Source organism: Manis pentadactyla, chromosome 1 (assembly GCF_030020395.1).
Source record: "Manis pentadactyla isolate mManPen7 chromosome 1, mManPen7.hap1, whole genome shotgun sequence".
NCBI classification, from domain to species: domain Eukaryota; kingdom Metazoa; phylum Chordata; class Mammalia; order Pholidota; family Manidae; genus Manis; species Manis pentadactyla.
This window is the reverse complement of record NC_080019.1, coordinates 231,275,333-231,303,268: the sequence shown is the minus strand read 5'-3', so window position 1 is coordinate 231,303,268 and position 27,936 is coordinate 231,275,333. Positions and strand designations below refer to the sequence as shown.

Genomic DNA, 27,936 nt, shown 5'->3' with positions numbered 1-27,936 from the left:
ATTATTATTGTACATTATTACTAGAGCTTTGCCACTAATGTGAATGGAGTATTCTAGCCAAGCTGAGACCTTCCTTTTTTGGGAGTTACAATCTTTTTTCTCTAAGAGGGAGGCTAAACACTAGCCTCAAGAACCAAGTCACACTCTCTTTAGGATGTGGTCCATCTGAAGCGTGGCTAATTGGATCACCCAAAAGATAACACAGACTAACACCGAATCAGTTTTCCACTGCCACACAACAAATCACCACAACTGTAGCAACCGAACACAGCACTCACGTATTATCTCACTGCTTCTGTGAGTCAGAAGCCCAGGCGCGACTTGGCTTCCCTCTGCTCCCAGTCTTACCGGGATGAAATCAAGAGGTGGCCAGACGGCCATTTCTCATCTGTAGACCTCACTGGGGAAGAATGTGCTTCCCAGCTCTTCCAGGTTATTGGAGGAATGCCTTTCCTTTCCGTTCTATCAATGACGTTCCCAGCTGTCTGGTGGCCCTTGGCTGCAGCTGGAGGCCTCTCTCAGCTCCTAGAGGCTGTTCACAGTCCTTACCATGCGGCCTGTCCATAGGCATTCGCAGCCCAGCTGTTTGACTCTTCAAGGTCAGAAGAATCTCTCTCCAGTCCGCTAAGACAGAGTCTCACACAACATAAAGTAACGATGGGCGCGACACCTACCGCCTTTGCCATATACCACCCCCTGTTCAAGGGAGTTGACCTGTGCCATAATGTACTGGCTAGCTGCCAGTCACAGGCCCTGCCCACATGCAAGTGGATGCACAGATCACGGGGCCACGTCAGAATTCTGTCTACCATATGCACTGTCCAACAAAACTTTCTACAATCTTGGAAATGTTCAACTTCTATGCTGTCCATTATAGAAGCTGCCTGCTACACAAGGCTACTGAGCATCTGAAATGTAGCTAGTGCAACTGTGAACCTGATTTTTCGATACTATTTAATCTCAATTAAGATAAATTTAAGTAGTCACACGTGGTTAGTGGCTACCAGACTGGACAGCACAAACCGAAGGATTACCCAGTGTCCAGATTCTATGTTAATTATTTTTTAAAACTCTTTAAACCTGTATTTGGTTTGTGCTATTCTTTCCAAATATTTCACAACCTTTTAACTGTCAATTTCAAGCGTTTCTTGGGAATGCTTCAATATCGACCTAACAGATTTCCCTCCTCCGTTTCTCAAAGTTCTTTCGAACCATCTTCACTGATGCTACCTACGGCATCTGAAGGGCCTACCCTACGGCCAGCAAGGGGCTACAGAAATTTACGCATCCTTACGCTTTCCCAAGTCTTTATCTCTATGACAATGCACTGCAAAAATAAATTCCTGTTCTTTCTGTCCTTCTCGTAACTCAAACCTCTTACGGCTCGTAGTCTAACGTCAATGAGAAAAACACAATCAGTGGTGGGTGGTGGATGAAATGAAAATCAAGGAAGGATAACAAAGTTGCAGAACTACAGCAAAGAGGGCGTAAACCACTTCCCCCCAATTATGTGAGGAGACAAAGCAAACCACTTCTCTGCACAACCACCACGACACAATCAGCCACTTCTAAAATCCATCGCTGTAAGGCTGTCTCTTTCACGTTGATCGGATAGTGTTTTTCTCGACTCAGTGGTTTACAAACATTAGCTCTGGAGGATGTCAATAAATATTATAAAAACAAAACAGAACAAAGGAAAAAGGAAAGATTAGGATCAAGTAAGTCTTGAGAGCACATTAAAAAAAATGTGAACACAGGTTTCCTATACTGCAGGACTTTTCAGAGCCTTTACCATTATAACGTGCACCATCAGTCTCCCAAAAGGGGCATGGTAGGATGTGTTGACTGGACTTATTTTACCCAAATAAGTACTTTCTTCCCCTGGGATCACCCCACTGAATTACTGCTCTGAGGTATGAAGCCTGAGCAATAATGGTGATGATCAAACTTCCCCCAAGCTTTAGGTCACGAGTGTCCTGTCACATTGCTTTCTTCTCTTCTATGCATTGCTTTAGCCACTTAATGATATAGAAATTAAATGTCCCTTCTGGTTAGGAAGAGGCAGGGCTGGGCTCCATCCCAACCTGTTTAGACTCCAAAGCTTCTGTCATTTTCCTAGGCTATCACTGGCACTCTGGAATTGACCTCACTTGCTAATTTCTTATCAGAGCTAACCAGGTTAAGGTCACACTGTATATACTGATTTTTGTACACTAGTGGGTAATAAGTCATATTACAAGTTCTTCATCTTTATGAGAAAAACACCTTCAATATTAATTAGATGAATACAAAAAGTATTCAAGATTCAAGATAAAGCAAGGAAAAAGGAATTCATGTGCAGAAAGTGTTTTATTAGCAGTGTTTCAACCACTTATTTTTCACCCTATGTGGTGACTCTTATTACAAGTAAGCCCCTTTGCTGGTATAAATCCTAAATTCTTTCTTATTGCACCTTATAAAATTGGAATTCGTCTTCATCCAAAGAAGAGATCAGAAGCAAGCAAAAAATCTTCCCCTTTCCTGACTGATGAAACTGAAAACCGGTATAAATTCAGCATATTCAGGCTCCAGCTCCGTGAGAAAAGCAACAGTTAGAAAATAATGTGTCAAACTCTTACTGAACTTTGTACCAGAGTGAACCCAAGTCCTCAGTTCTTTGCATTTTTAATTAAATTGGTTTTCTTTCCATTTGATTTTTCTTCTCTTTTAAAAAAAATACTACATCTGGATTAATTTGGACCTTCTTGAAAACCTTGCTCCTTACATCCTGAATGTAGATCTGTGATGAGGACCTATAGCTTCCCTGGCTGTTGCCATTTAATTTCTATATTGTTGTGTGCTGGAAAAGTCTTCTCCACACCTGAATACGTGATGGTTAAAAAAAAACCCATGCGTTTCTCACTGGCTACACTGTTGGGAATGGAATATTTTATGTACAGGTTTACAAATCTCTATGAACTGGAAGCATTTCCTGGGCAATTAATCAAGGGGAACTTTTATGCAAAAACACATCTCGATTGAGCTATTCACAAACGACCCTACAAGCGGCAATGACTAATTGTAAGCCTCAGACCTGGGCCATTTGCTGAAATGCTTTCTTCAGGCCATTAAAAATATCATGACAGCAAACAGATTCAGCAAGAAGAAATAAAATAACGACACTAAGTTACAACTACAGAAAGAAATTATTCCAAGTATGTGACTTTTGCACAAAAATGATGCACACTTATTTGATACTACAAACTCTCCTCTATTTTTCTCCTTTGATAGGCCTGTTGTAATTCCCACTAACATTAATGAACATTAATGAGAGATATGTGCTAAAAATGAACAGCTGCTAACTCTAGCCATCTGTGCATTCCTGGTACAAATAAAATCAAATGTCATCACTACCCTATTGGATTTCTCAGTAATGCTCTTTGCTGATAAGAACTTTGAAAAAATACCAATGGCTTTTTTTCTTTTTCTTACTCATACAAAGTACACCCATTCCCCCTGCTACATAAAGGGGTCTATTCTACTCTGAATCCAGGCAGCCACTGAGAGGTGGGCTGAGATAAACCCCTGCTTATCAAGATAACTGTTTCCCCACTCAGTATAAATGGAGACAAAGTATACCCAGACTCGAATGATTAAAATGGCCAAATTCTTAGCAGGTTAACTCATTATTTTGCATCCCTCTCTTGCCAGCCCTGAAAGCTAAGTAGCTGTCTTAACAGCCTGCAGCAATGACTTCCAAAGAAACTTCTTGCCCTACAGCTATGCTAAATCGGAGTTAATTCATTTTCCCTTCATGAATTACTGGCTGTCAAGAATTTGAGAAAGGTCCCAGGCTTTAATGGAGACCTTTGAAAAGAAAGATCATGTGTTGAGGGACCTAAGGAGGTATGCTGGGGAACGAGAAAAGCTGGAAGACTGGAAAGCCGCTGGTCGGGAGTTGGAAAAAACACACCCCAATACATATGTCAGAAAAGCTATATACATGTGGAAGGCAGACTTCTGTGAGTAGCTCCGATCACAGGCAAGTGCCTCCACAGTTGATCCTCAGCAAGCCAAACCTTTCCTGGGGCCCCTTCATCCAACCCTTTCCAGGGACATGTGTTATGTCTTGCTTCTGAAAACCCAAGGGTCTAAAGATCAGGTGGATCCCGTCTTCCTCCGCATCTGCATAGAAGGCTGTGGTCCCTGGGATCCTCTCTTAGATTGCATCATTAGATCTAGCTTTATATGACAGAGCTGCTGAAGATATTTATTAGCTTGGCTGACAACTAAAGTAAAAACTGGTAATCACGGCTCTCTGGAGGGGCTTTTTGAGTTTCACCTTATGGCACTACAAAATGAGGCCATACCCTGAGCATTTAAGTGGGCAAGTGATTTGGTTGGAAGTGGCTCAAATTTTGCAGTTCAGTCCTATCAACAGACACAAATTAAGTGACTATTCAAAGTCAAGTCCATGTCAGAAGTAGCTAAAAGACGTCACTAAAGCAGATAAGCACCTATTTAAGGTCAGTGAACGCATGTCTGTTTGTAGGAATGTATATGTTTGGAGTCAAGATTACATCTTGAAGAAGTCCTTAATATTTAGTAAATTTCCTAACTCTACTTTGTGGCACTCTCAGAAAAGCAGTGTCAGTGTAAAACTGTCAACTCATAATTATTTGCAAGCCACGTGTTCAATTATAACAGCATAAATTCACTTACTTTCCATGAGGAAGTATTTTTTTTAAGTTATCACGCTTCCAGAGTATTTAACAAATGTCAGTTGTATTGGACAGGATTAATTTCAGTAGAACACAGCACATGTAAGTATAAAATTACTAGTATGGAAGAGAATATAAAAAAATCATTTATCTAATAAGGGTCTAGTATCCAGTATATATAAACAGCTCTTCTAACTCAACAATAAAAAGACAACCCGCTTCAAAATAGGCCAAAGATCTGAATAGACATTTCTCCAAAGAAGATACACAAATGACCAATAGGCACATGACAAGATGTTCCACATCACTAGTCATTAGGGGGATGCCAATCAAAACCAAAACCACAAGGAGATACCACCTCACACTAAGCGTGCTCTGGTCAAAAAGGCAGACGAACGTGGAGAAACTGGACCGATCACATGGTGCTGGTGGGAAAGTAAACGAGCACAGCCAGTGTGGAAAATGATTTGGCAGTTCTCAAGTACTTAAACGTAGAGTTACCATTTGACAGGGTAATTCCACTCCTAGGTATGCACCCTAGAGAAATAAGAACATATGTCAAAACAAAAACTTGCATATGATGCTCACAGCAGCATTATTCATAACAGCTAAAAAGCACATGGGCTGGGCTCTGTGCAGACAACGCTGACGTACGATACTTTCTCTAATTCCCCCAACAACCCTGCAAGAAGGGTAGTATTAATGTGCAGTGCACAGATGAGTAAACTGAGGTTTAGGGAGGTGACCATCTCAAGCTCACTCTGAATTTGAACCCAGGGTATCTCAAAAGCAAGGGCCCAGCGGATAGAAGCACAAATGACTGCTCCAAATGATGGTGGCAAAGTTTTCCAATTAAGCATTAGAATCATTTTTCCCCTCAATGATGTCCAAAAATACAAGGTCTTTCAAAGGGTCTTGTGAGCTTTTGAACTTTGCAAAACTTTGTGGAGTGTATGACAAAAAACACCTAAAATTAACATGTAAAACAGACAAGTTGATTAATAAAAATTTATTGACCTTTACTGTTGAGTTAGAAGAGCTATTTATATATACTGGATACTAGACCTGCCATAACGAACAGGAAGAAGTGACTCCACAGAGCGACTGCCACTTGGACAAGGGCGCACGTACACGGGTGGGAATTCTCCGCCTTTCGTACACGCTGCCAACCCTCCCACTTGTCTCAGATAAGACCGAGGGAGATGTGATATCGTCCTGCAGAGAAGACCATCTCTCTCAGAGAGCTGTTTTGTTTTGTGCTTTCTTTTTCCCCCCAAAAGGAAAGTCACCATATATCACAACAAAGGCCTTCATTTCTGTGTGGCTTGGACGCTGCTGGCATTCTCTGATCACACTGTGTGGGGCCGTGAAGAACCATCCCAAGAAGGATTTCTGGAAAAGGCAGAAAACCCCTCCTGGAAATATATTTTGTCCGTTGGCTGCTTCCCCAAAATTCCCTACCGGGAACTATCTTAAAGCAGGCAGAAGGATGGATGGCCTGGGTCTTATCCCATCTCTGCGGTCCGTGCTTCTTGAAGCCCGTCCAGAGCTGATGACCATCTCCAGCCTACAAAGTCCCTGCTGCCTCAGGGAGGCCCGCTCACCAGGCCCACTCGAACTCCCTTCGCAAAGAGGAATTCCACATTCCTGCTCAAGAGAGGGTGAAGACTCAGATCAGCAGCTCAGAAAAGGCTGCTGGGAGGGCCAACACAAACAGCTTCTCAACTTCCATTATAAGAGGTTTTCATCAACACTTGGAATACTTTGTATTATAGAAATAGCTTTTTACCCCAAGAGAAGCACATTAAAGAGTGGCCCCTGAGGGACCCAAAGTTCTTGGGCCAAACCAATTTATCGTAGCACAAAAACTCTCGCTGTGGAATAGGATGGAATGGTTGATTCTGGGTTCTAGAGGCAAGACAGCTGAGCTGAAATCCTGGCTCCACTAATAGCTGTGTGATGGTGAGCAAAGTACTTAACTTCTCTGAGCCTTAATGTGCTTATCTCACAAGCAGAACTAGTAATGGCACCTATTGTCTTGGAGTCACTATAAAGAAAATGTGAGATAAACCTCGAAAAATACATAGCAGCATGCCAGCACCAAAAAAGTACTCAACTAAGTGTTTTTCTTACTTCTACACAACTTTTTTTAATATTTTAAATAAGAAATATTATTTCTATAACAGAAACAGGACCAACTACAAACTGCTTGAGCAAAATATCTGCCACCACGTCTTTATTTACTTCCTGCTATTGGAGTAGCTAGGTTTTGTTTTTCCTTTCCCACGGGCTCTGGTTGAAACACGGTCCTTCAGTGTCCAGAAGAAACCAAAGGTTAGATGTGCAGGCTGCTGGGTTTTGCATTTTGTCTGTTAGCACGTTTTATTAATTATCTTTGCTTCTCTTAACCTGCTCTTCCTCGTCACCTCTAGTGCCACTGCCTTATTTCAGTAACGGCCTCACCCCTCCAACACAGAAATGCCACAGAGGGAATCCTCCCCGAGGCTGCTCCTGACTATGTTCTTCTCAGGCTCTAAAGATTCAGAATCTGTGCAGCTCAGCAATCAAGGTTCTCCCTGTCTGAGCAAACCCTTACTGCCCACTCTTCCCCCTACCCCAGAGGCGAGGCCACAGAACCCCAGCCTCTTCTGAGCGTGCCTGCTATTTTCCCACCTCTGCTAACTTCGCTCAGGGTACTCACCTAATCCTACATCTGATCAAATCTTTCCCATTTTTTTGGCCCAGTGCAAACACCATCACAAATACCATGCCAACCTCTCCCTCCTCTGAGTGCCCGTGACGTTCACGTACCATATGCCATGCTCTCCCTTCATGAGGCCTCTTGGTCCAGCTCCAAATTTTCACTACAATCTGCCACCTGGGCAGGGCTACCCAGCCACCCCAAAGTATCTAAAACACGGCCTCGACAAACCTCTCTGTGTTAGTGCCTACCATACCTTCCACACCTGCTCCTACACCCTGCGACTGTCAGGCAGGGATCTCAGTCACGTGAGGGAGGCCTCACTGAACCCAGGAATAACTGGGAATTTAAGGTTTCCGATAATAAAAAAAAGAAAGAAAGATATACCTGCTGGGTTTGACAGAGAAGATCATGGGAACGCCATCCAGGGCCCATGGTGACTCCAGACACAGGTGGTTTTATTCTCCTATACAGCAAGAGCTGGTTAATTTCCCACCATCCTGTTGACTTGGTTTCCCTCTACCTGAGGCTTCACGGCTCACATTTCACTCTGCATGCTTTTTCCATAGCTTCTAGTTACTCATAATTTCTACCTCCTCATAACTTCAGTTCTTTATAATTCACATTATTAATTCATTCTATAAATATTTATTAAGTGCCTACTATTTTACAGGCACTGGGTGGATAAGACAGGTCCTTTCCAGATGGAAGTTCCACTCTGGACTGAAAGACAGACATTCAACAAGAGTTAAGACCATACTTCATGTTCTAGGGGGAAGTTACATGAATTTATAAGAGACAAACCTAACCTGGGCTAGGCTAGCTCCAGTGAAAGGTAAGCAGAGGAAGTGACATTTAAACTTTACTTGACCTAGAAAAAATCAAGTTATATCCATATTTCATACCTTACAGTAAGATAAATTCCAGATGGTTCAAAGACTAAATGCAGAAAATCAAACCATAAAAATACCAAAAGAAATCATAGGATAATTGCTCTTATACTCTTGTAGCTTGGAAGAGGTTTCTAACTATGACAGAAAATTCAGAAGACATTAAAAGAAGGACTGAATATGTTTGACCACATAAAAATAATTTTCAAAAGATTCTGTATAACAAGCCACCATTAGCAAAAGAAAAAAAAATTGATAGACAGGCAAGAGTGAGCATTTCAAACTCAAATCAAAGACAAAAGGGTATTTTTCCTAATATACAAAAAGCACCTACAAATAAATAAGAAAATGATCAACAAAACAATATGACAAATTATGAATATATTTTAAAATGCACATCTTCACTTGTAATAAGATAAAAGAAATGAAAACTACACTTAAATGCCGTTGTACACCTTCCACATTGACCAAGTTTAAAAGTTTGTAAAACACACTGTACGGACAGCGTTCATGGAAAAAGAGGTTCTCTTACTGCTGATGGGACTATAAAGGGCTTAGTCTCTGTGGAAGGCAACTAGGAAAATATAGCAACATTAGAAATGTATTGTCCTAGCAATTCCATGCCTAGGAATTTATCCTACAGATGTATTCATAAATGAAACTAAATCTATTCAAAGTTATTAACTATAGCAGTCTAGGGAAGAGGAAAAGACCTGAATCAACTTCAGGAGGAGACTGGGACAGTGGAACAGTGTATAACAGTAACAACGAATGGGAAGCTTTATTTAGTGTGTGGATATGGAAGGAGTTCAAAGATACTTTGTTAAGAAAAGAAAATCAAGGTGTAGAATAGTGTCTATAACATTATGCCACTTGCATAAATATCGTACTATAAATCTTACCAATTTGTTTCCATCTCTCTGCTGCTTCTGGGGATAATTCTAGTTGTATCTCAGTGCTTGCTACAGACCAGGCATATAATTACTGTTTTATGAAAGTGAGTAAGTTAATGAATAAAGGAAATAAATCAGTGAAGAAACCTTCTTGGGTACTGGCCTGTCCTCTAAACTCAGTATCAGGTCCTTTTATGGATGGATATGGAAAGTTTGTGGCTGAATCTTAGCTACCTCATTCCAGAAAGATCTAACTAAAATACATCCTTACATAAGACAAAGCATGCATTTGATGAATTAGCTTACATAAATATATGTATATATAAAGATTACTTTTCAATGAACATAATATTAATTTTCTAGGTTCACTTATTCAAGCATGTATTCAATGAATCAGCTCACATATATATATATATATTCACAAAGATTACTTTTCAATGAACATAAGATGAATTTTCTAGGTTCACTTATTCAAATCCCTCAGAAAGAACCATTCTGACGAATGATGTTGTTTTCAAATTTTCCCACAAAAATCTCCCAAAGTCTTAGGGCAAAAAAAACCCTGAAATCTTTATTCTAACAACTGAATTATCTACAACAAGGAAAGCAAAAGAAGCCGCCTTAACAGGATCACCCCACTTCTCTCCTGTATGAACTCCCTACTCTCAACGGCTACTCCTGCCATGAAAACTTTCATTACAACCACCACCACTTAATGAGCATCTACTATGTGCCCGGCTGCGCTCAACATCCAACATGCGTCCTGACCACAAGCTCATGAGGGATGAGCTAGAACACGACTGTGTTCAACAGAAGGATACAGACACACAGAAGGGCTTGAAGACGTGTGGACGTGTGTCCAACATGCCACAGCAGTGATGATGTTGTTTTTGAAGATGAGATTATTTAATTTTCTCCATGTAATGTTATGACAATAGATAGCAGTGTGAACAACCTGGGTTACGAGTGAAATACTTGAATAAAGTCCTAACAGGACTGGCAGAGATGACACATGTAAAATCCCAGAGCCCAGCTCCTTTGTCCTCAGGAATCCCTGAAGAGCCCCTGCTTTGCACGCCGAGGTGGCGGAAGAACACCCACACTCACCAGAGCGACAGGCCACCTACGGGCCAATTGCCCAGGGAGTGTTTCTCACCAGCACCCACTCATCGCAGGTTATCAGAAGATTCTCCAGCTATTCGTTATTATAACCAACTCATTCTCTCCACGGTAATTATCTGTGAGCAACAGATCGTGCTGTCCTTGGAACCATCAAACTGACATACGATTAAATAGCAGAGGGCTCTGAAGTTAAATTTAAAACCACTCTCTTACACTTCAACTCACACATCACGACGAGATCTGGCCGGCCATGGGAATATTCCAGTTGACCAACACCCAAGGCCACCGGACACTATCCCGTTACTTCACATTTTCGTCTGAGAAAAGTGGTGGCTCTAGTCTCAAAACTTTCTGAAGAGCTTTTCCCAGGAAAATGTGACCAAGCAACTCTCTGTATGAAGTTTTGCCCCCTGCAACACATAAAAATGCCTTAAAAGCTGCTTTTCTTCACCACCGTGCCTTCACAATTATGTCTGGGGCGGGGGGGGTCTCACAAGAAAGAGGACATTTCTTCAACACACTGTGAGGATCACAGAGCTTTCAACTGGCGCTGAGAAAGTCATTGTAGAGCATAAATTATTGTATCCTCAGCTCTGGATATACCACCAGAATAGTGCTGACGTTAACAATGTTACCAATTTAGAAGAAAAGAAACGGGAAAGAAAGGCAGAAAGGCCTATGGGCAAGCTGCAATTAAAACACAAGTCTCACTGCTCTTGGACTAAAAAAGAAGCAACCAGAATTTCCTCAAGGGGATTTTTATTTCCTTTCCCTGACCCCCTCTATAGTCTCTGGAACTAAAGTTCTCCTACAAAAATAATTCTCCACAACCCGTTTTACATTTGCAGGGGCTGTAAATCAGGAAAAACAACTTGTTTCCACCCCCAATAAAACAAACAGTTGCCCACAAAGCGAAGCCGGCCAGTTGCTGCCTTCCTATTCTATTTTTCGTATTTATTTAATTATTATAAATAATTTTCACCTATATAGTATTCACTGGATTTAGAGTAAAGGAGCAACAAATATTAAAATCATCAGAATTCCCTACAAAGAAATTTTCCAAAGCCTTTGTTTGGTATACGAATTTTCTCATTGTTAAATAGGTTCCCCCAAAACATAGGCTTTGCAGAAATGTGACACTGCACAGTGAGAAAATTCCAGGCACCTTTACCCAATACAGAAGAAACTCCCAGTCACCAGTTAAATGGGTTTCGCTACAACTCAAGCTGGTATTGCAGGTAATGAAGTGAGAGAATTCACATTTCATAAGAAAAGCCATATAAAGGAAACAGCTATTATTTTTCTAGAAAGTGATTTATAATAATACTGAGAAACTTTTTTAAAAACTCCTTCCCCTTCTCAACATTGATGGAAAAGGCTAACTAACGTATCCTGAGAGATTTACTGTTTGCTGATATTCATCCATATGGTATAGCACCAACCAAAAGCCAGGAGTAGGGGAGGGAGAGAGAAAAGGAAAGGTCTTGAACAAATGCAAATCAACGGAGAACTCTACCAGCTGGGCATCTCTTATTTGGGTCTCTAGCTGGGACTAACTGGGTCTACCTGGGAGTATCTTGAATTTGCTGTTATTGCTTCTGTCATTGTTTTAACAGTTGAGAATGACTTTACACATCTCCAAGGAACCTCAGAAACATACTGCCCTACAAACCATTCCCGCCACCACGCGAACTGTGTTCCTTCTACCTTCTTCGCCATTCTAGAAGGATGGGTAGAGCACCAGAGTAGTAACTCAAGCACAGGCTGAGAAATAAAAATAATACAGAGCACAGAGCCCTTGTTCTACAAACTGTGGCTGGCTCAGCAAAACATGAGCCACGGTAAGTCCTACCAAGGCCAGGTCGGGAAGGTGTAAGAACCAACCCCTGGCTACACCTCAAAGGCTCAAAACCATTTCTAAATATAGAACCCACTCTATGTTTGCAGGAGCTGTAAATCAGGGAAAACAACTTTTTTCCATCCCCAAATAAAATATTTGCACCCAAAGCAAAATTAACTGATGTCTGGCTTTCTACCAGTTCTGCTTGGGCATAAAATTTTCTGACACTTCACCAGAAATGTCAGCATTAGTATAAGGCAGGCTTAAAGAGGGAAATGATTTTCTGACCTGCGGATAACCCCTTCAACAGAACAGGAAAAAGAATTTCTAAAAAACACCTGAAACCCAGTTTTCCAGTTATTAGTAAAAATGGGAGAAACTATTTTTCTTAGTGGCCAAATCCTTCCTTCTAGGAAGTGCTGGTCTTTGAGTTCAGGGAGGGGAGGCGTCATGTCTGTTTTACGGCTCTTTCCCCAACTCCCAGCGCAGACCCTGCACGGAGGAGGATTTCAGCGAATGGTCAGGAAGGGAGGAGATGCGGGGGGCAGGGTGGGGGGAGAGGGAGCAAAGGAGGGCAGGGAGGGAGAAATGGCATAAGTTCAGAGGGATAGCTCTTCTCCTTTCTTGTATGTGTGTATTTTCCTGGAACTTTTAAGCATCCAACTTGATAAAAAACCAATCATATTTTTTATCAGGCTTCCTGTTTGAGGCTAGCTGTGATATGCAGTGTAGTCACCTCAGCCTCCAGAAAGGCCCACCAGCAAACTTCCGTGGGCACCAGGCAGAGGGCAGAGCGCTGGGATAAAGCCAATGCGAAGTTTCTTTCTGCAACTGTCATTTATCTAGCACTTAGGAACATGACTGCCAGCTGCAATGTGCGTGCCTCAGCCCCCCACTGAGCTGGAGACCCACCAGTGCTCAAGGCGGATGCATCTGCTGCAGACACAGCGCCGGATTCGAGGTGGGGTACGGATGACACAGGCGGGGGGAGAGGGGCCAGAGGAAGCCTGGAGGAGACCAAGGCAGAGAGGTACCGCTTCCACTCGGTGGAAGAGCTGACCCCTGAGCTGGCACTGGAGGAGCAGGCTTTGTACACAAGGCACCAGCCCAGGGCAGGGAGGTGGCATGGAAGGGCAGAGAGAGCTTGGATCTCAGGACGAAGGGAGAGGCTCTCCGCACTGCAGGTGGGACAGTCTTTCCCCAAAGTGCTCCCCAGAATACACTCTACAAGCACCATTATTTGGGAAACCACAGACTGCACACCGTCACGTGGATTCCCCACTGCAGGCCTTCTCAGAGCTTTCACTATGCACATGGTGCGGAAGTGGCAAAAGATTTTATTTGTAAATCACAACAGATTGGCTTTCTGGGGAAAAACCCAATGCCCTCACGGACTGGCTGCATTAACTCTAGCAAAATATTTAACTGTCATGAACTCCAGCAGCCTCGCCTCTCATATGGAAGAAATGACAGTCCCAACCTTATACGGTTGTTATGAGAAGTAAATGCCACATAAAAAGTGATTAATTCAGCGCTGGCACTAAGTTAATGCTTGGTGTTACCACTGCAGCTGCTCCTTGTCATTTCCCCTAGGATGATACCAACGTGCATCCTGAATTTAAAAAAAAACGGACACAGTAATGTACAGCATTTCTTAAACGATTTGCTCAGGATGTCAGGACGAAGGGAGAGGCCCTCTGCACTGCAGGCAGGACATTAGGTATTTTTTGGACATGCTAGGCCAGCATGAGTGCCCTTGCCTAGTGCACAGTGGGTGCTCACCACATATTTGTGGATAGAATGGGGCCAAGAACTGAGCCGAGCTGAGAGCAAACTGCAGGGCAGCAAGGGGATGCTCTGCACACGGTGTTTTTCATTATTCCTTTGCGCAGCAGGCCTCTGAGGTCCAGGAGTGGTGACTTCATCTTCTGCTAGAAGGATGAAGGATTGAGAGTGCCGTATTCAGCTTTGGGGAAACATCACAGAGGGTTTATTTTGGTGGACGTGTTTGAAGTGACTCTGTAACAATGAGCTCATGCCTGCTGCCAGGCGCCAGCCATCAGCTCCAGCCTGTAAGCCATGGAGATAGATGCACACAGCCCATCACCAACAGCCCCTCTGCTGGGCGTGTGCAGAGGGGATCCCAGAAGACCCACCCCTAAGACAGCTCCTTCCTCTCCAAGAGGGGATGCTGAGGAACAAACTCACGGGAAGCAGCCAGCCCAGGGTCCAAAGCAAAGTGGGGGTCGGGAAAGCTGGGGAGAGGCTAAGCCTTCTAGTTTACAGTGGTTGATCCTCTGGCAGGATTCTGAACGGAATCGCAAAGGAAACTTTTTTTCCTTTTTTGGTCAATTGTCGCAGACATTTTACCTTGAGAACCTCTTCTGTCCTAAGTCACATGCTAATTTCACAAATAGTTCCTAGAAATGAGCAAATTGTACATAAACCTTCCCCTGAGTGTAACGCAGGGATCCTGTTAAATCTCTCCAGCCTTCGCCTGCTTTGGGTATCATGAGATTCTTAAAAGAGGTAGAGTTTTCTGGAGTGAGAACCTGAACAGGTTTAGAATCTGACACGTGCATTTTGCCAAACCCGATACCGTTTTCTGTCCACCTGAATTTAAGCAGTAGATTCTTACACAGTATGAAAAGGAAATGAGGCCTTTTAAAAAAGTAATTGCAGGGGAGAATTTCCGATGGAACCTACTGTGCACAGAAAAGGCCCAAGAGTTAGTGAGGTTTTCAGACTTGAGATTGGGAGGTAGGGATGTGCAGGGCAGACCACCAACTTTTATGGGAAGAAAGCCTAGACATTATTTTTTTAAATATATGATATGTGTATACACATATATTTAAATGCACACACACACATATATATATATATATGCATGCACATACAAATATATGTACTCAACTGTGAGTCAAATAAAGCAAGCACATGGACCAGAGAGTCTATAATCAATTCAACTGACACATTGCATTTTATTTTAGCTGGTAAACCTGAAAGGGGTTGGGAAAAAAGTATTGTTAATTCTAGAAACTTGTCAAAGCTCAAGAAAGCTCCCAGGACCCTAAAGTTTTTTTGTTTCCCAGAGAGCAGAGCTGCCCAATTCCTCCTGCACGAAAAATATAACTAGAGACTATTTATGAGGGATTGTACATTTTCTCCACCATGTTAACTTGGGGCAAGGGGTTGAATGATATTGAAGTGATCTAAACCTTGATTCGACCACAACTGTTCCCCCAACTGGATGCGGCCTGCACATGTCACCAAACCCTGTCAACATATCCAGCCCCTTATCCAGAGACCCATTAGTTAGCTACAACCTAGCCAGACCCTAACCCTGAATCCCGCCTTCCAAGAGCCAGAGTTCATGGTCATTCACCATGAAATAGGAGAAAAACAAAATACCACACAACACAGTTCCAGGCACAGAACAGACACGCAGAAATCCTGTGACCCCATCTGAAGGACTTCCATGTCAACAGGTGCGGATTAGGGGCAACAAAGGGGAGGCAAAAGGAGAAAGAAAACAAAACCAACAGGCAAGGAGAAAAGCTTGAAGCTTCACTAAATGAGCAGATCTAAAACCTGAGGGAAGGTTCTGATGCCACGTGGCCCAGCCCTCCCCGGCCCCCGGCCACTACCAGGTCTGTTTTCTGCACACAGGGACACCAGGAAAGGAGTGAGTCATTAGTTCTGGGTGAAATCAGCTCTGTAGGGCCGTGCATGTCGTCCCTGTTTAGACCTCAGTGGGAACTCCTGAGCCTGGGCTTCCTTCAGTGGGATGCAGTTTGAGGCTGTTTCTGCAGGACACCCGGGGTGCAGATACAGGAATAGCGGGGAAGTGGTTCCACTTTCAAAGCCTCTGAGCCATGGGGGTGTGGAGCAGGCAGGGACATCGGTGTGGGGGCAGGAAATTATTCGCTGCTGGCAAAATGCACTGATCTGATGGCTTAGGGGATGAGCCGTGGACAGAATAAAGAGGTGTAGACCCAAAATAAAGAGAAGAAAATAATATAGCTTGCCTCTCCAAAGAGCAACTGTACTGGCTAAACCCATTTAAGTGTTTTTTTTTTCTTTTAAGTCTAGGTAGGTCATATCACACAGAGAGCATCTTTCAGAAACCTGACGGAATGATAAAGAATCGCTAGATATTACTACGTAACACAGGCAAGACTTCTCGTGACCTAGAGGAAAATCAACTGCTGCCTTAGGTTCCCTACCTTAGAGGAGTCAAACCTGGGGTGTGTTCTCAAACAACACGTCTACCCTGCCTCTTTACATCAGGGTGCATGGAGTCACTGCTGAATCTAGCTTTCCATTTGGTTCCATATGGTATGACCTAGGCAATTAAAGTATGTCTTGTGGCTAATAAAGATGAAGTTAAAAAGTTAAAAAACAAAACAATGACAAGACACAACATGTGTGTGCAATATGTTACTACCACACTGATAATTTTCAAAAGTGACTTTTAAAAGGGTATTATAAATCTGTCAAAACACAGTGATTTATTAGGCAAAAAAGTCTGAATGCTTTGCACTATTAAACGCAGCTTATAAATTGCTGTGTCGTAGGCAGATCTTCTGTTCTCCTAGGTTAAACTCGGCATCCTGCATTTTGTGTTTCCATAGCTCCATGTTGTATCCTCGTGCAGCCCATGTGCAGAGCCGCTCGGGAGAAATGCCCTATAGGGAGTTTTCACTTACTGATTTCATAATATTCCAGAATACAGTGCACCAAATAACCCAACAGCCTTTCTTCCCATCTTCTTCTTGGCCTTTTTACCCCAAGAAGATTTCTCATAAAATTAACCTTCTTTAGGCATGGGATGAAATGGTAAAACAAAATAATAAAATACAGTGGGGCGGCCAGAGGAAAACTATTTCCGAAACGTGTTAAACTCGTGCAAGCGATAAGCCGAGCTTAGGAGGAAAAGGCGGTAAGAAGAAAAACTCAAAAGTACTGACCTGAGCGTCAAGCTGATTGGAGCAAGAATGAGGGCAGCGGTGGGGAGGGTAAGCACAGAGGAGAGGCGGCAGCGAGAGGGAACAAAAGGGGAGGAGACGCATTAGTCTTAAACACACAGCCAACAGATGCTACCTTAGCAGGTGCTATGACTAAATGAAGGACAACGGAGCAACTCTGACCTCAGATTACCCCACAAGGAGCTGCGCATGCACCCTGGGCTGTGACTGTAAATGGTACACATAAGGAGCCAGCACCTGCTCTCCTAGAAACTCTCCCAAGCGCTGAGCGGGGACCCAGAGGCGTATGCCGGCAACCCAGTGGCAGAACCTGCCCTTTTCTGGAGGAATGCCCATAGAGAAAGTTCCTATCTCTGTGCTGGTTAAATTGTGTTATTTAATAAACTGAAATGGAAATTTCAGTGGTATTAGAGTGGGCGGGAAGCACTGGGGTCATAAAGATTTTATTTAAACCAGCAGGTTGGATGTTGACATCCTATGAGATGCTTCTCCTTCATCCCTGACAACTAAAAGGAGTCGGGCAATTTGGCTTCCTGTTCAGAGATTTCCACAGCAGAGGGTCACAGAGCACCGCCCCCGGCGATGGTCAAAGACACCAGGACGGAGGGCTTCCGAGGTGCCGTCTGCCTACCTATCAGTCTTCTAAGAAAGGACAGAGTAACTTTCAAAGCTGAGAGCGACTTTTTTCGGTTGTGAAAATGAGGATCATATTTCATCAGTGAAAATATCCAGATGCTGGATAATTGATTTGTACAAAAATATTTAACATGGCCTTCTAATCAGCCAAAACAAAGAAGTCTCTAATGCCGAGCAAAAATTAAAAGGAAAAAGAAAAACAAACCCCACGATCCTCTTCCGGATCACACGATGGTTATTCATTTTGCTAACTATAAAATGCCCTATTCAAAAAACAAGATGGGTAAACAATACTTTACCAAGCTATCTGCTCAGTGAGTGCCCCCTGCCCCATTCCATACTATCAAGTAGTTTCAAGCATTTCACACAGGAAGGAAAAAGCAGATCCTTTGGGAAAAGTTTAAATACCATTTCAAATGAAAACAGCATTGACTATAATGATAAAAATCAAAGAGAAAATTCAAGATTAAACACATGGTGAGAGCACCGATCCAATAATCCCTTATATCTGAAATCTCCCTACAGAGTGTTTGGTGACCATGAATGTAAAACCCATCAAAAATAAGACTTAGGTCAGGCCGTGGGCATCATACAGACGCCGGTGATGCTGGCCCCAACTGCCTTTTCAAATCCTTCTAGATCAAAGATACAGCAAACTGAGGTCCCTGGCCAAGCTTTAGGGAATCCTAAACTGAAACAGCAAGCAAACGTTTAAGATTTAGCTCCCTTTCCCAACGGTTCCTAGTTTCATCAGATTCTCAAAGGCATTCGTGACACCCAAGACCTTCCCCCAAAATGTTGCTAGTGATGGCACACAACCATCGACCTGCCACTTGTTTTAAGGAAATGCCTTCAAATACATTAACAACTGTAAATGGAAACTACTAGCAAGAAGAGTTTGTAGCAAAACAAAGAGAACCGGTATCAAGTTTCTTCCACGAATCATGAGATTCTAGGACATACTGTCATCTTTTTTTTTAAAGTAAAGCTTAAGTTTACATGTTGTGAAAACAGTTCCTTAAGATACCAAAGAAATGATGTCAGCATGTTATTGGATGAATTTGGAAGGAAAATAGTCTGTCTCTCAACCTTAGATAAGGCGCTTTTAAGCATCTGAAATGATTTCTCAACGTCCGAATGTCTGGTGCCATTAGTGCCCAATACAGAAAATTAAGTGCCACCTTATTTTCTATTCTGATGTTATGTCTTAGGAGTAGAGCCATAGGGGCCCACCCTCCTCTCCACAGTGGGGAGGGAGGTGATTAAGGGCTCAATTTGGGCATTCCCTGTCCTCTGGAAAAATATCAACAAATCTCCTAACATATTATAACTACATGAAACATTTTCACCTGACTGATTCCTTCCCATGAGTGAGATGCCAGAAATCCAGACTGGTAAACCTCTCTTTTCCCTAGGGCACCAAAGGATTAAATATGAAACTCTAAACAAAACCCAGAGCCCCTGATGGGCACTGAGAAAGACCATACATTACACTGCCCCTAATATTTAATTAGCTACTTGATTGTGTATCCTACATGGTATCTAGCGTTGGTGATCGAATAAAAGGCTGCAGCCTGCTTTGTACCAAGACTCAGGCACTCGCTCTAGGTCCTGTGCCTGTGCCCACCTTGTGTCAAACCCCCAGAGCAGCCTGCGGTCCAAGGCAGTAGCGCCCTGCCACACCATGAGTACCAAGCCCAAGAGAGCAGGCAGAAGAGCACGTGGGGACCACACTGGGGCAACGTGCACTTTGAAAAGCAGAATCTGTAACGGCTGATGAAAAACATCATTCGTGCAGAATTTAAGAGGTAAATGCATCCACGTAAGCGCCAGGCACATGCTGTTTGGAATGTATATATTGTGGGGAAAAGAAAGAATGGGAATATTAATGGACAGGATGGCAGACACAAATCGCCCTCTGGGAGAGAAGAAGGCCAGTGTCCGCGTCACCTGACTTATTCCTAACCCTGTACTTTCTGTTGCACACAGGACTCAAGCTCTGGAGTATTTTAGACCTCGAGCTGCTTTTAAAAAGAGGTCCTCTCACTCAGGTAGGTCACATTACAGACCAGAGACCACAAATGTATTTCAAGTTCAATTTTTGGCTTTTTAAAAATCACGAACTTAATTGCCAACCCTCCCCGACAACTCCAAAATGGAGAGCTGAACGTCAAATTGCTAAGGAACCGTTAGTTCTCAACATTATGAGGTATGACTTTTAGAGTGTAAGCCAGCAAATGGAGATACCGCCTGATTGGAAGAGGGCTGCAGGTCAGAGGCCTTGGTGGGAATACCCATCAGATAGCCCAGCAAATAACGCTGTGGAGAGGCAGGCGGAGGCCGAGCTCACCTTTTCCCAAGGAACCTCCCCTCTCGGTCTCCACCTGCACCCCCTTCAGGGGCTGGGCTGGGGCACAGACATTCCCCAGACTGTATTCTGCCGCTGGACCCAAGACACAGGCAGGCAGAGAAGTGGGACCCAGCCAAGTCCCACTGCACGTTTTATGAATTGCAGTGCCTGGGAGGCGTCAGCTTTAAGAAAAGGCAAAGGCAGAGATAAAGAAAATGTGCAGAAAGTACATAAAGATAAATGCCTGTAAAATCACTGTTGTTTTAATGCATTCCAGATTGAGGAAATAAAAATGTGAATATTCTTGATGATTTAATGGCAACAGCGTCCAGCTAAGACTGTCCAACTAGGCAATTATGCTATTTTTATGCAAATATTTATAGTAGCTGATCCTGAGTTTCAATTACAGTTCTGGGGAGCTGGTTTAGTGCAGAAAATGCCTTCTAAATGGGGGTGGGGGGAGAGGGCACATCACTCCCCCTCATGAAAGCTAATAAAGATGAGGGTGATTGGCTGTGGCTGGCAGCGCTGAAGGCTTCCGCGCCTGACTGTTCAGTCAGCAGCAAGCGGACTAGCTTCTTCCTTCTGGCCCACTGGGGGATGGGACTGTTCTCGGTCACTCATCTGTGAGGCCTGGGTTCAAATCCCGACTTTCCCTCTAATAAACTCAGCAGCCTTGAGGAAATTACTTAATCTGTGTAGGTCGTAGTTTTCTCATTTATAAAATGGGGATAATGATGCTTTCCTTTCTGTGCATGAGTTTAAATGGCACACAGTGTTGCAGGTCAAGTGCTTTGCAGAGTCCCTGCTACACTAGGAGCATAAAATATTCATAACCTATTATTATGAGTATAACTACTATTCCTAGTATGACCCAGGGCATCCACTCTGTGGCTCACTGCCTCTCAGAGCAGTGGACTAGAAACCAGGAAACCTATGTTATGGTTTGTCTCTTTCTGACCCATCTCCAGAAGATTGTTCAACCTTTTGGGGTCTCAATTTTCCCACCAATAACGGAGACGTGATGAGGATTTCCCTGTGGTCATACACTAGCTTTTTAAGAACAATTTTGGTTCTAAGATATAGTTCCAAAATAGCCATATAAATACATCTAAAATTAAGTGTTTTTAAGAACCAGAAGACTGGCAGAACACTCCCACATTTTAAAATTAAAATGAAGCCCTTAAGGATTTTAATTTCCATTCTTATTTCTGGGGAAAGAATTTCTTGATTTAATTGCTACAATCGGTCAAACTGAATAAAAATCAGATTGCCATCAAACTACTGCTGATTTGTAAATGAAATATTAATTGATTTGGAGTTTGAACATATTAAGGGCTATATTTGAAAATGTTGAAATTTTATTGGGAGTTTACCTATCTGTTTAATACAGAACGCTTAATATTGAGAATTTGTTTTAGCTTGAACTGTTCATAATGACATAACCATTCTGCCTTGCTCGAGGACTTGATACCTACGATGTCAGTTCATCAGTTAATCAGTTGTTAGAGATTCACTTCTAACCAAGATTCAAGGTCACCCAGCTGGCAGGATGTAGGGGCAAAATTTGAACCCAGATCTTTCTTACAACCCGTGGTCTTTCTACGAGACCATAGAGAGCTATTCTGCATATATTTCGAGGTCCTTTAAAGCCCCTCAAATGTCTTGATCAGAGCTGGCAAACACTCACTGACGTATTCAAAATTTGCTGATCTCTTCCATATGGACTAAATCTAGGAAAGACAAATTCTGCCTTATTGCTGAACCAATAAGAAATCCTCAGAGGTATGGAGTTACGTAAGATTATTTAGAAATTCTTTCCTTATATGAAATATAGGAAAAAGCACTGATAGAAAGCTTATTTTTAGAGTCCATACTATACATAAACACAATATGGGTATGATTTATCTGGAAATCTAAATACTCTGGAACCCTGATATAACCTTCTTTGTCTTTAGACAGAATTTGCCATCAAGTAGGCCTGCCTTAAACCCTATTCAAACATATTTATTTTCCAAATGCTATAAGGTCCTCTTTAAAGATAAATCCCAAGCTGAATCTGTTGTGGTGTGCTGAAAGCCACCCAAAGGATATACACCCTTTCCCCTCTCCCTGTCTTGGGTGAATTCCCAGATACACTCTTTTGTGTTCTTTGCTTAAAACAAACATAAACCAAAAACGCGCTTTCACGGGAAAAAAAAACCGAGGTTTTCATAGAGCCTCAATTTCTTCTACGCTTTGCTGGCACAAATGCTAGTTCAGGGACATCCTTCAAGAAAGTTGAGCATGATTGCCATAAGCACTCAAGAAGTATGTAAGCCCTCCAAAGGTAAGCTGACTGCCTCCTGGGTACCCCTTAAAAGGACAACGTCATCCCCAACGGGCCCTGTTCCTTATACGTAACTCGTTTCCAACTGGAAATGGGCACGGGCACCCCAAGCCCACACAACCTGAGATGGGCAACCGAGCCGGGGGCGCCCACTCCCTGCGGACAATTCGTAAGGCGGTGCTGCCAAGCTTACCTCTCGAGCTCGGCGATCTTCTTGTCCTTGTCGTTCTTCTCGTGTTCCACCTCCTTGAGGATCTCCAGCAGCCGGTCCACCTCCGCTTGCGCCTTCCCGCACTCGTCGCGGTAATAAGATGCCTCCTTATCAAGCTGTTTTATTCGGTCTGCGAACTCGGGGTTCATCCTGGAGTCATCTTCAATGTTATGAGCCTTCAACATTATATTGTTAAAGAATGTATTAAGACAACAATTCAGAGCAATCGGGAGTGCAGTCGCCAATGGCTCAGAAATCAACTTTAGAGAAAATAATAATAATAACTACCGAGAATTATGGGTATGCTGGCAGTTAAAAGGCAAATGGAAAGAAAAAAGAAAATCACACATCTTAGCTACCTTAGGACAATGCTGACTTTAAAGTATACTACAGTTTCACAAGGGAGCTTCTTTGATTGTGTTTTGTTAAATGTTGCAAATTTTTGCTTTTCTTTCCCATCAAAAAATGAGGGGGGTGGATGGGAGTAGATGCTGTTAGCATGTTTTCCCTGGTGGTCCGGCAAGCAGAAATAGGGCAATGCAGCTCCTCCCAGTGAAGGAGGTGACCCATGCCCCAAGCTCCCTTTTCTAAAACAAAGAAATGAAATAAAACGATATTAGAGTATGTATCCAAGAACCACCAAGGGCATACGTAAAGCCGGGTAACATAGAAGAGACTGGTTGCCTGATCTCTGAACACTTCACCACGCTGAGATAGTTCAGCAGGAGATGTATTTAAACAAAAAAAGACTTGTAAGCGACGAAGGGCTTTCCAGCTAACAGTCATACCCATAAATTCTGGTTCTCTTGATTAAATTGAACCTGAACCAGGAGGAGGAGGAGGAGGAGGAGCGAATTCATGAACAAGCACACAGACAAGAATCTGCAAACACATGCATGGGTGAAAGGAGGCAGCGTTACACACAAGAAGAGACACAGGCACAATATAGCAACAATACTGCCGAATAATTTGCAGCCAAAGTATTGGTTTTGTGTGTGTGTGTGTGTGTGTGTGTGTGTGTGTGTGTGTGTGTGTGTGTGTGTGTGTGTGTGTGTGTGTGTGCACGCTGTGAGTGTGTGTAATGGCTTTTTTTTTTTTTATCTTCCCAAAATAAACTTTTGGCTGAAATATTCCCAGACAGATGGAAAGAACACTGAACTGCAAAGGTCTGCCTACCCCTGCTTTCTCATTATTCCTAATTGATTTCTTCAAAGAGCAGGCAGGGAGAAAAAGACATGTAGTTTTACAAGGGTGCACATTCAACACAGAAAGTTCAGGTAAGTCATATACAGATGTACCTCCAAACTCCATGTGTGATGGAATAAAATGTTCGTGATTTATTAGGATTGACGCTGCGCTGCTGTCTCACTATGGAGAACAGATGTTCGTTGTGTTTTTATAACTTTTTTTTTTTAATTTCAGGGACAAACAAGGCAAGCAAGCTATAATAGCTACGGGGGGTAGGGGGTCAAATGAGTCATGCATGGTTAAAAAAATTAATACTAGTACTACTGTTAGAGGGTTGACAGGTTTTGCAATGATTTAGTAGAAAACAATTCAAAAATTAGTAGAAATGAAAATAAATGTCTTACTTATGACAAAATAATCATTTTTAGAATAATATTTTTGCATGTAACATTATTTAAGCATGAGGATAAGAGGAAAATAATTTACTTTCATGTTCTTTAAGATTTCTCATTCAAGAAATATGCTCAACCAGGCAAAAGAATTTGGGGAGAAAAATCAACTCAATAGACTCTAAGGAACCGGTTTACTCCTTTTTACCAATGTTTCTCAGAAAACATTTATAGTTTATTGATAGTTATTTAGTATGTACACTGGGTTTCATTATAATAGATTAGTGAGCTTTTTCAGTATAATTAACATAATCTGAAAGAGAATTCTGAGCCTATACACCTGAGATTTATTCATCTAAGAATTTTATTTTAAAATGAAGTAATGGATTTAAATTTGTTATTCTCCACTTTAAAAATGTAGAAACTCTCTTTTAAAATAAAATAACTACTCCATATACCCACTTCTATTTGTGGTAGTAAGAATCAACTCTCATAACAGAAACCCATTTAAAACTATTTTTTAAGTGCTAAGAAAAAGAAAACAAAATTTTCATGTTAATTATCTTCCACTTTTATACTATATTTCCTTTTTTTTTAAACTAGAAATCTTTTCATGACAGTTTTTTCAAACTACCCAACCAATGACATTAAGATCTTTAAAAAAGAATGAACTGAGTCTGAGAAGCTACAAACACTCAAAACAAATAAAAATGTTTTGAATGCCTGTTTCTAACTTGGGGTAAAATTCCTTTCCTGACTCTGGTTTAAAGATTCACAAAGAGCTGGCGGTTAGCCACTGTGCATTATTTTGGTTTTTATTCTTATGATTATTATCATTCTTTTTAATAGACAGGTTCAGGATTACTGGTTGTGAGACCTAGATTCTAAATCCTGCCCTGTGCCTCAGTCCTCCTACAGGCAAATGAATAGCGTAAGGACAGTGGAAACTACAAAATGACTAACATGGGGAAGGTATTATTCACTTATGTTTCTATTATGATTATTATTTTATAATATGCATTTCATCAGGGGGGCTTGTTATATAGCTAAGTTAATAGGTTTACTTAATTTTCATCATGATAGTATACATACTTAGAGGTACAGAAAGCCTAGGAAAAGACGTGCCCGAAGTTGGACCACCACTGGCCTCATGTGATGCTAAAGTTAGATCATGTTATTAAAATAAAGACCACAGCTGAGGGTACACTTGGCCTGTTGTCTGTTAGATAATACTTGTAAGTGCTAATGACTCTGTCTTTTAAAAGAAATAGCAACCTCAAGAATATCACTGAGTTAAGTATATCCATCTCCATATCAATATCTACTGATTTCTGGGCAAAAGAATTTATGTCAGACCACCTTCAATGTGGGGGTGCCAGAATTCTTAGAAGGGTTAGTAAGTAAAGGTATAAACAGCATTTTTTTACAAATCTAAGTCAATAGAAAGCACTAAGAAAGAGACATACAGAGATGGGAGACTGACAGCGGCTTCTGGGCCATCACTAGCGTCCAGGAAGACTCGGAGCAGAGAGAGGCTCACGTGACTGAAGGCTGGGGGTCCCTGATCCAACCTGAGCACTGCAGGCAAACGTCTTCATGGAGCTTATAAACAATATTACAGGTAACCAGCTCTCTTCGCCCTGCACCACAGCTTTTCAGAGGATGGGGAGAAACTGCTCACCACTATCCCTTGAGTGTGTTATACTGTGTTCTACAGACTGGGAGCGATGCTGCTCTGAATAGATACAGGAGGAAACTGAGCTTATAAACCCGATGCTGCCTTCAAAGGTATAAGGCAAAAGCCTCCTCTAAACATGGAATGAAGGAAGCACTTTAGTCGCGTGTAGGCAGTCCTCTTGCCTTTTCAAATTCTAACATGGTTTCTTTGGTCTGGACTGGCAGCTCCTGATGGGGATCAAAAGCAGATAACAGATTTAGGCCTAAGGTACTTTAATATAATAGATGTATTTGAGTAACCATTGATCTGAACAAATTCCTACCATGGCATTCTGACTCATTGAAGGTTTAAACTGAAAACATGCAAGGATTGCTCCCCTTACAGATCTGTGGTTGAAATCAGCTCCCTGCAAAGGTCAGGAAGTGAAGGCCCCTCCCATCCTTCTAAGGTACATGACCTCTGTTCCCCTATCTGCATCAGTCGGGAATCTAGCTTTTGAAAATGGCGTGGACTGCCTCTTAATGGCTTCAGAATTTATTAATTGTAAATATAGGCAAGAACATTGTCACTTTCAAAACATATATGCCAGTCTTTAAAACCAAAGAAACATCAGTATTATTCTTAATGTAGAGATTAAATTTTGCTGATGAAATAGGTCTGTTTAAAGACAAATCTAGGTATATGGTTCTGCCTCAAAGTATTTCCACTAAGTTTTAGTGCAGCCCTCAAGCATCTTATAGGAATGAAGAAGACTGGGAAAAAGAACAGTTCAGAAATGTCTGTATTACATATTAGATCAGTAAGTTTTGAGGGTCTTCCAATTATGTTTCTTGCATTTCCATATGTAAGGAAACTTCCCCACAAGTGGAAATAATCAAAACAGAGCTTGGAGCCTCACTGATGTGGGCAGGCCTCGGTATTTTGATGGGAACTCATTCTGAAAGCCTAAATCAGGGACCAGAAAGAAATCTGGTCATGACTTAGGACAAGCAGTACATAACAGTACCTAGCCGCTATTTTAATAGAAGAATTGGAACTATTTCAGGAAATAAGGGAAAATGTCAGACTAATACTATACCTAAAGCGAAGTGAAGAGCAAAAAGTGGCTGAAGCCAAGCCAGGGCTGATAGTAAAGATCACAAGTTTATTCACACTTCTCTCATAAAGGTTGGTCATTGATCATCTTCAATAAAATGTGAGTTCATCATTCCATTGCCCAGAAAGGAAACCTTGAACTTTGGTGCAGAAACCTGCTGTGTCACTGGGCAGGGAATATTCAAGTATGACATTATGAAAATTCTTTTTTTGAAATGGGCCCTAACAATTTTGATACAAAACCATTTCTCTCAAAATAAACAAACGATTAGTCCTGACCATAAACACAAGCAGAACACTAACTATTGAATCTGCTGAAATCTCCTTCCCTGCTGCTAACGGGTTTTAGCAATAATTTGCTAAATGATGCGCAGTGAAAATGGTTCTTGATCGCAGCACTTGTGGGGGGTCAGTGTCTGTTAATAACACTCGGATATTCCTTTCATATCTTAATGGCAGAACTGGGCATATAAACAACTTTAAACATCACATTTGATTTCAATCTTCTAAAAGAAGTTCCAAACTTCATGGAATTCTGAATTTTGAACAAAATATTTTTAAAATAGTTTTAAGGGTGACTACAGAACTATAACATCATGCAAAATTTAAATTTTATTTTAAATCTAATTAATATTAATTTCATAGATGGAACAAACAGGGTATTTATAAATAAGCAAATGCTCATAATAATGTTTCTCATGTCATACCTACATAAAATAAAAAGACCTGTGTGCTTAACACATATTAAGACCCTTCAAATAAAAAATATAGTGACTAATGTGATCTATTTTAACTATGGCATTCCCTAAATCTAGCAACGTAGAGAACTGAAATAATTATCTAGAGGTTCTGAAATAAAATATGTGACTTCAGATCTTAAGTGTTATTTCAAATTGTTACTTGCGTGTTTAGATATTGAAAGCCTG

The 27,936-nt window shown here is 41.8% G+C and overlaps 1 protein-coding gene across 7 annotated transcripts in view; it reads right to left on the bottom strand.

The window, feature by feature from the left end:
- Nucleotides 1–27,936, bottom strand: part of ERC2 (ELKS/RAB6-interacting/CAST family member 2) — a 784,528-nt gene that overhangs the window by 367,012 nt on the left and 389,580 nt on the right. For all 7 annotated transcript variants that reach the window (XR_008991907.1, XM_057486391.1, XM_057486398.1 and 4 more), the window contains one exon: nucleotides 22,643–22,836. Coding sequence is in view for 6 of the 7 variants with exons in the window: in XM_057486391.1 (XP_057342374.1) it covers nucleotides 22,643–22,836 (194 nt within the window). In the remaining variant the exon portion in view is untranslated. The remainder of the gene's footprint in view (nucleotides 1–22,642; nucleotides 22,837–27,936) is intronic.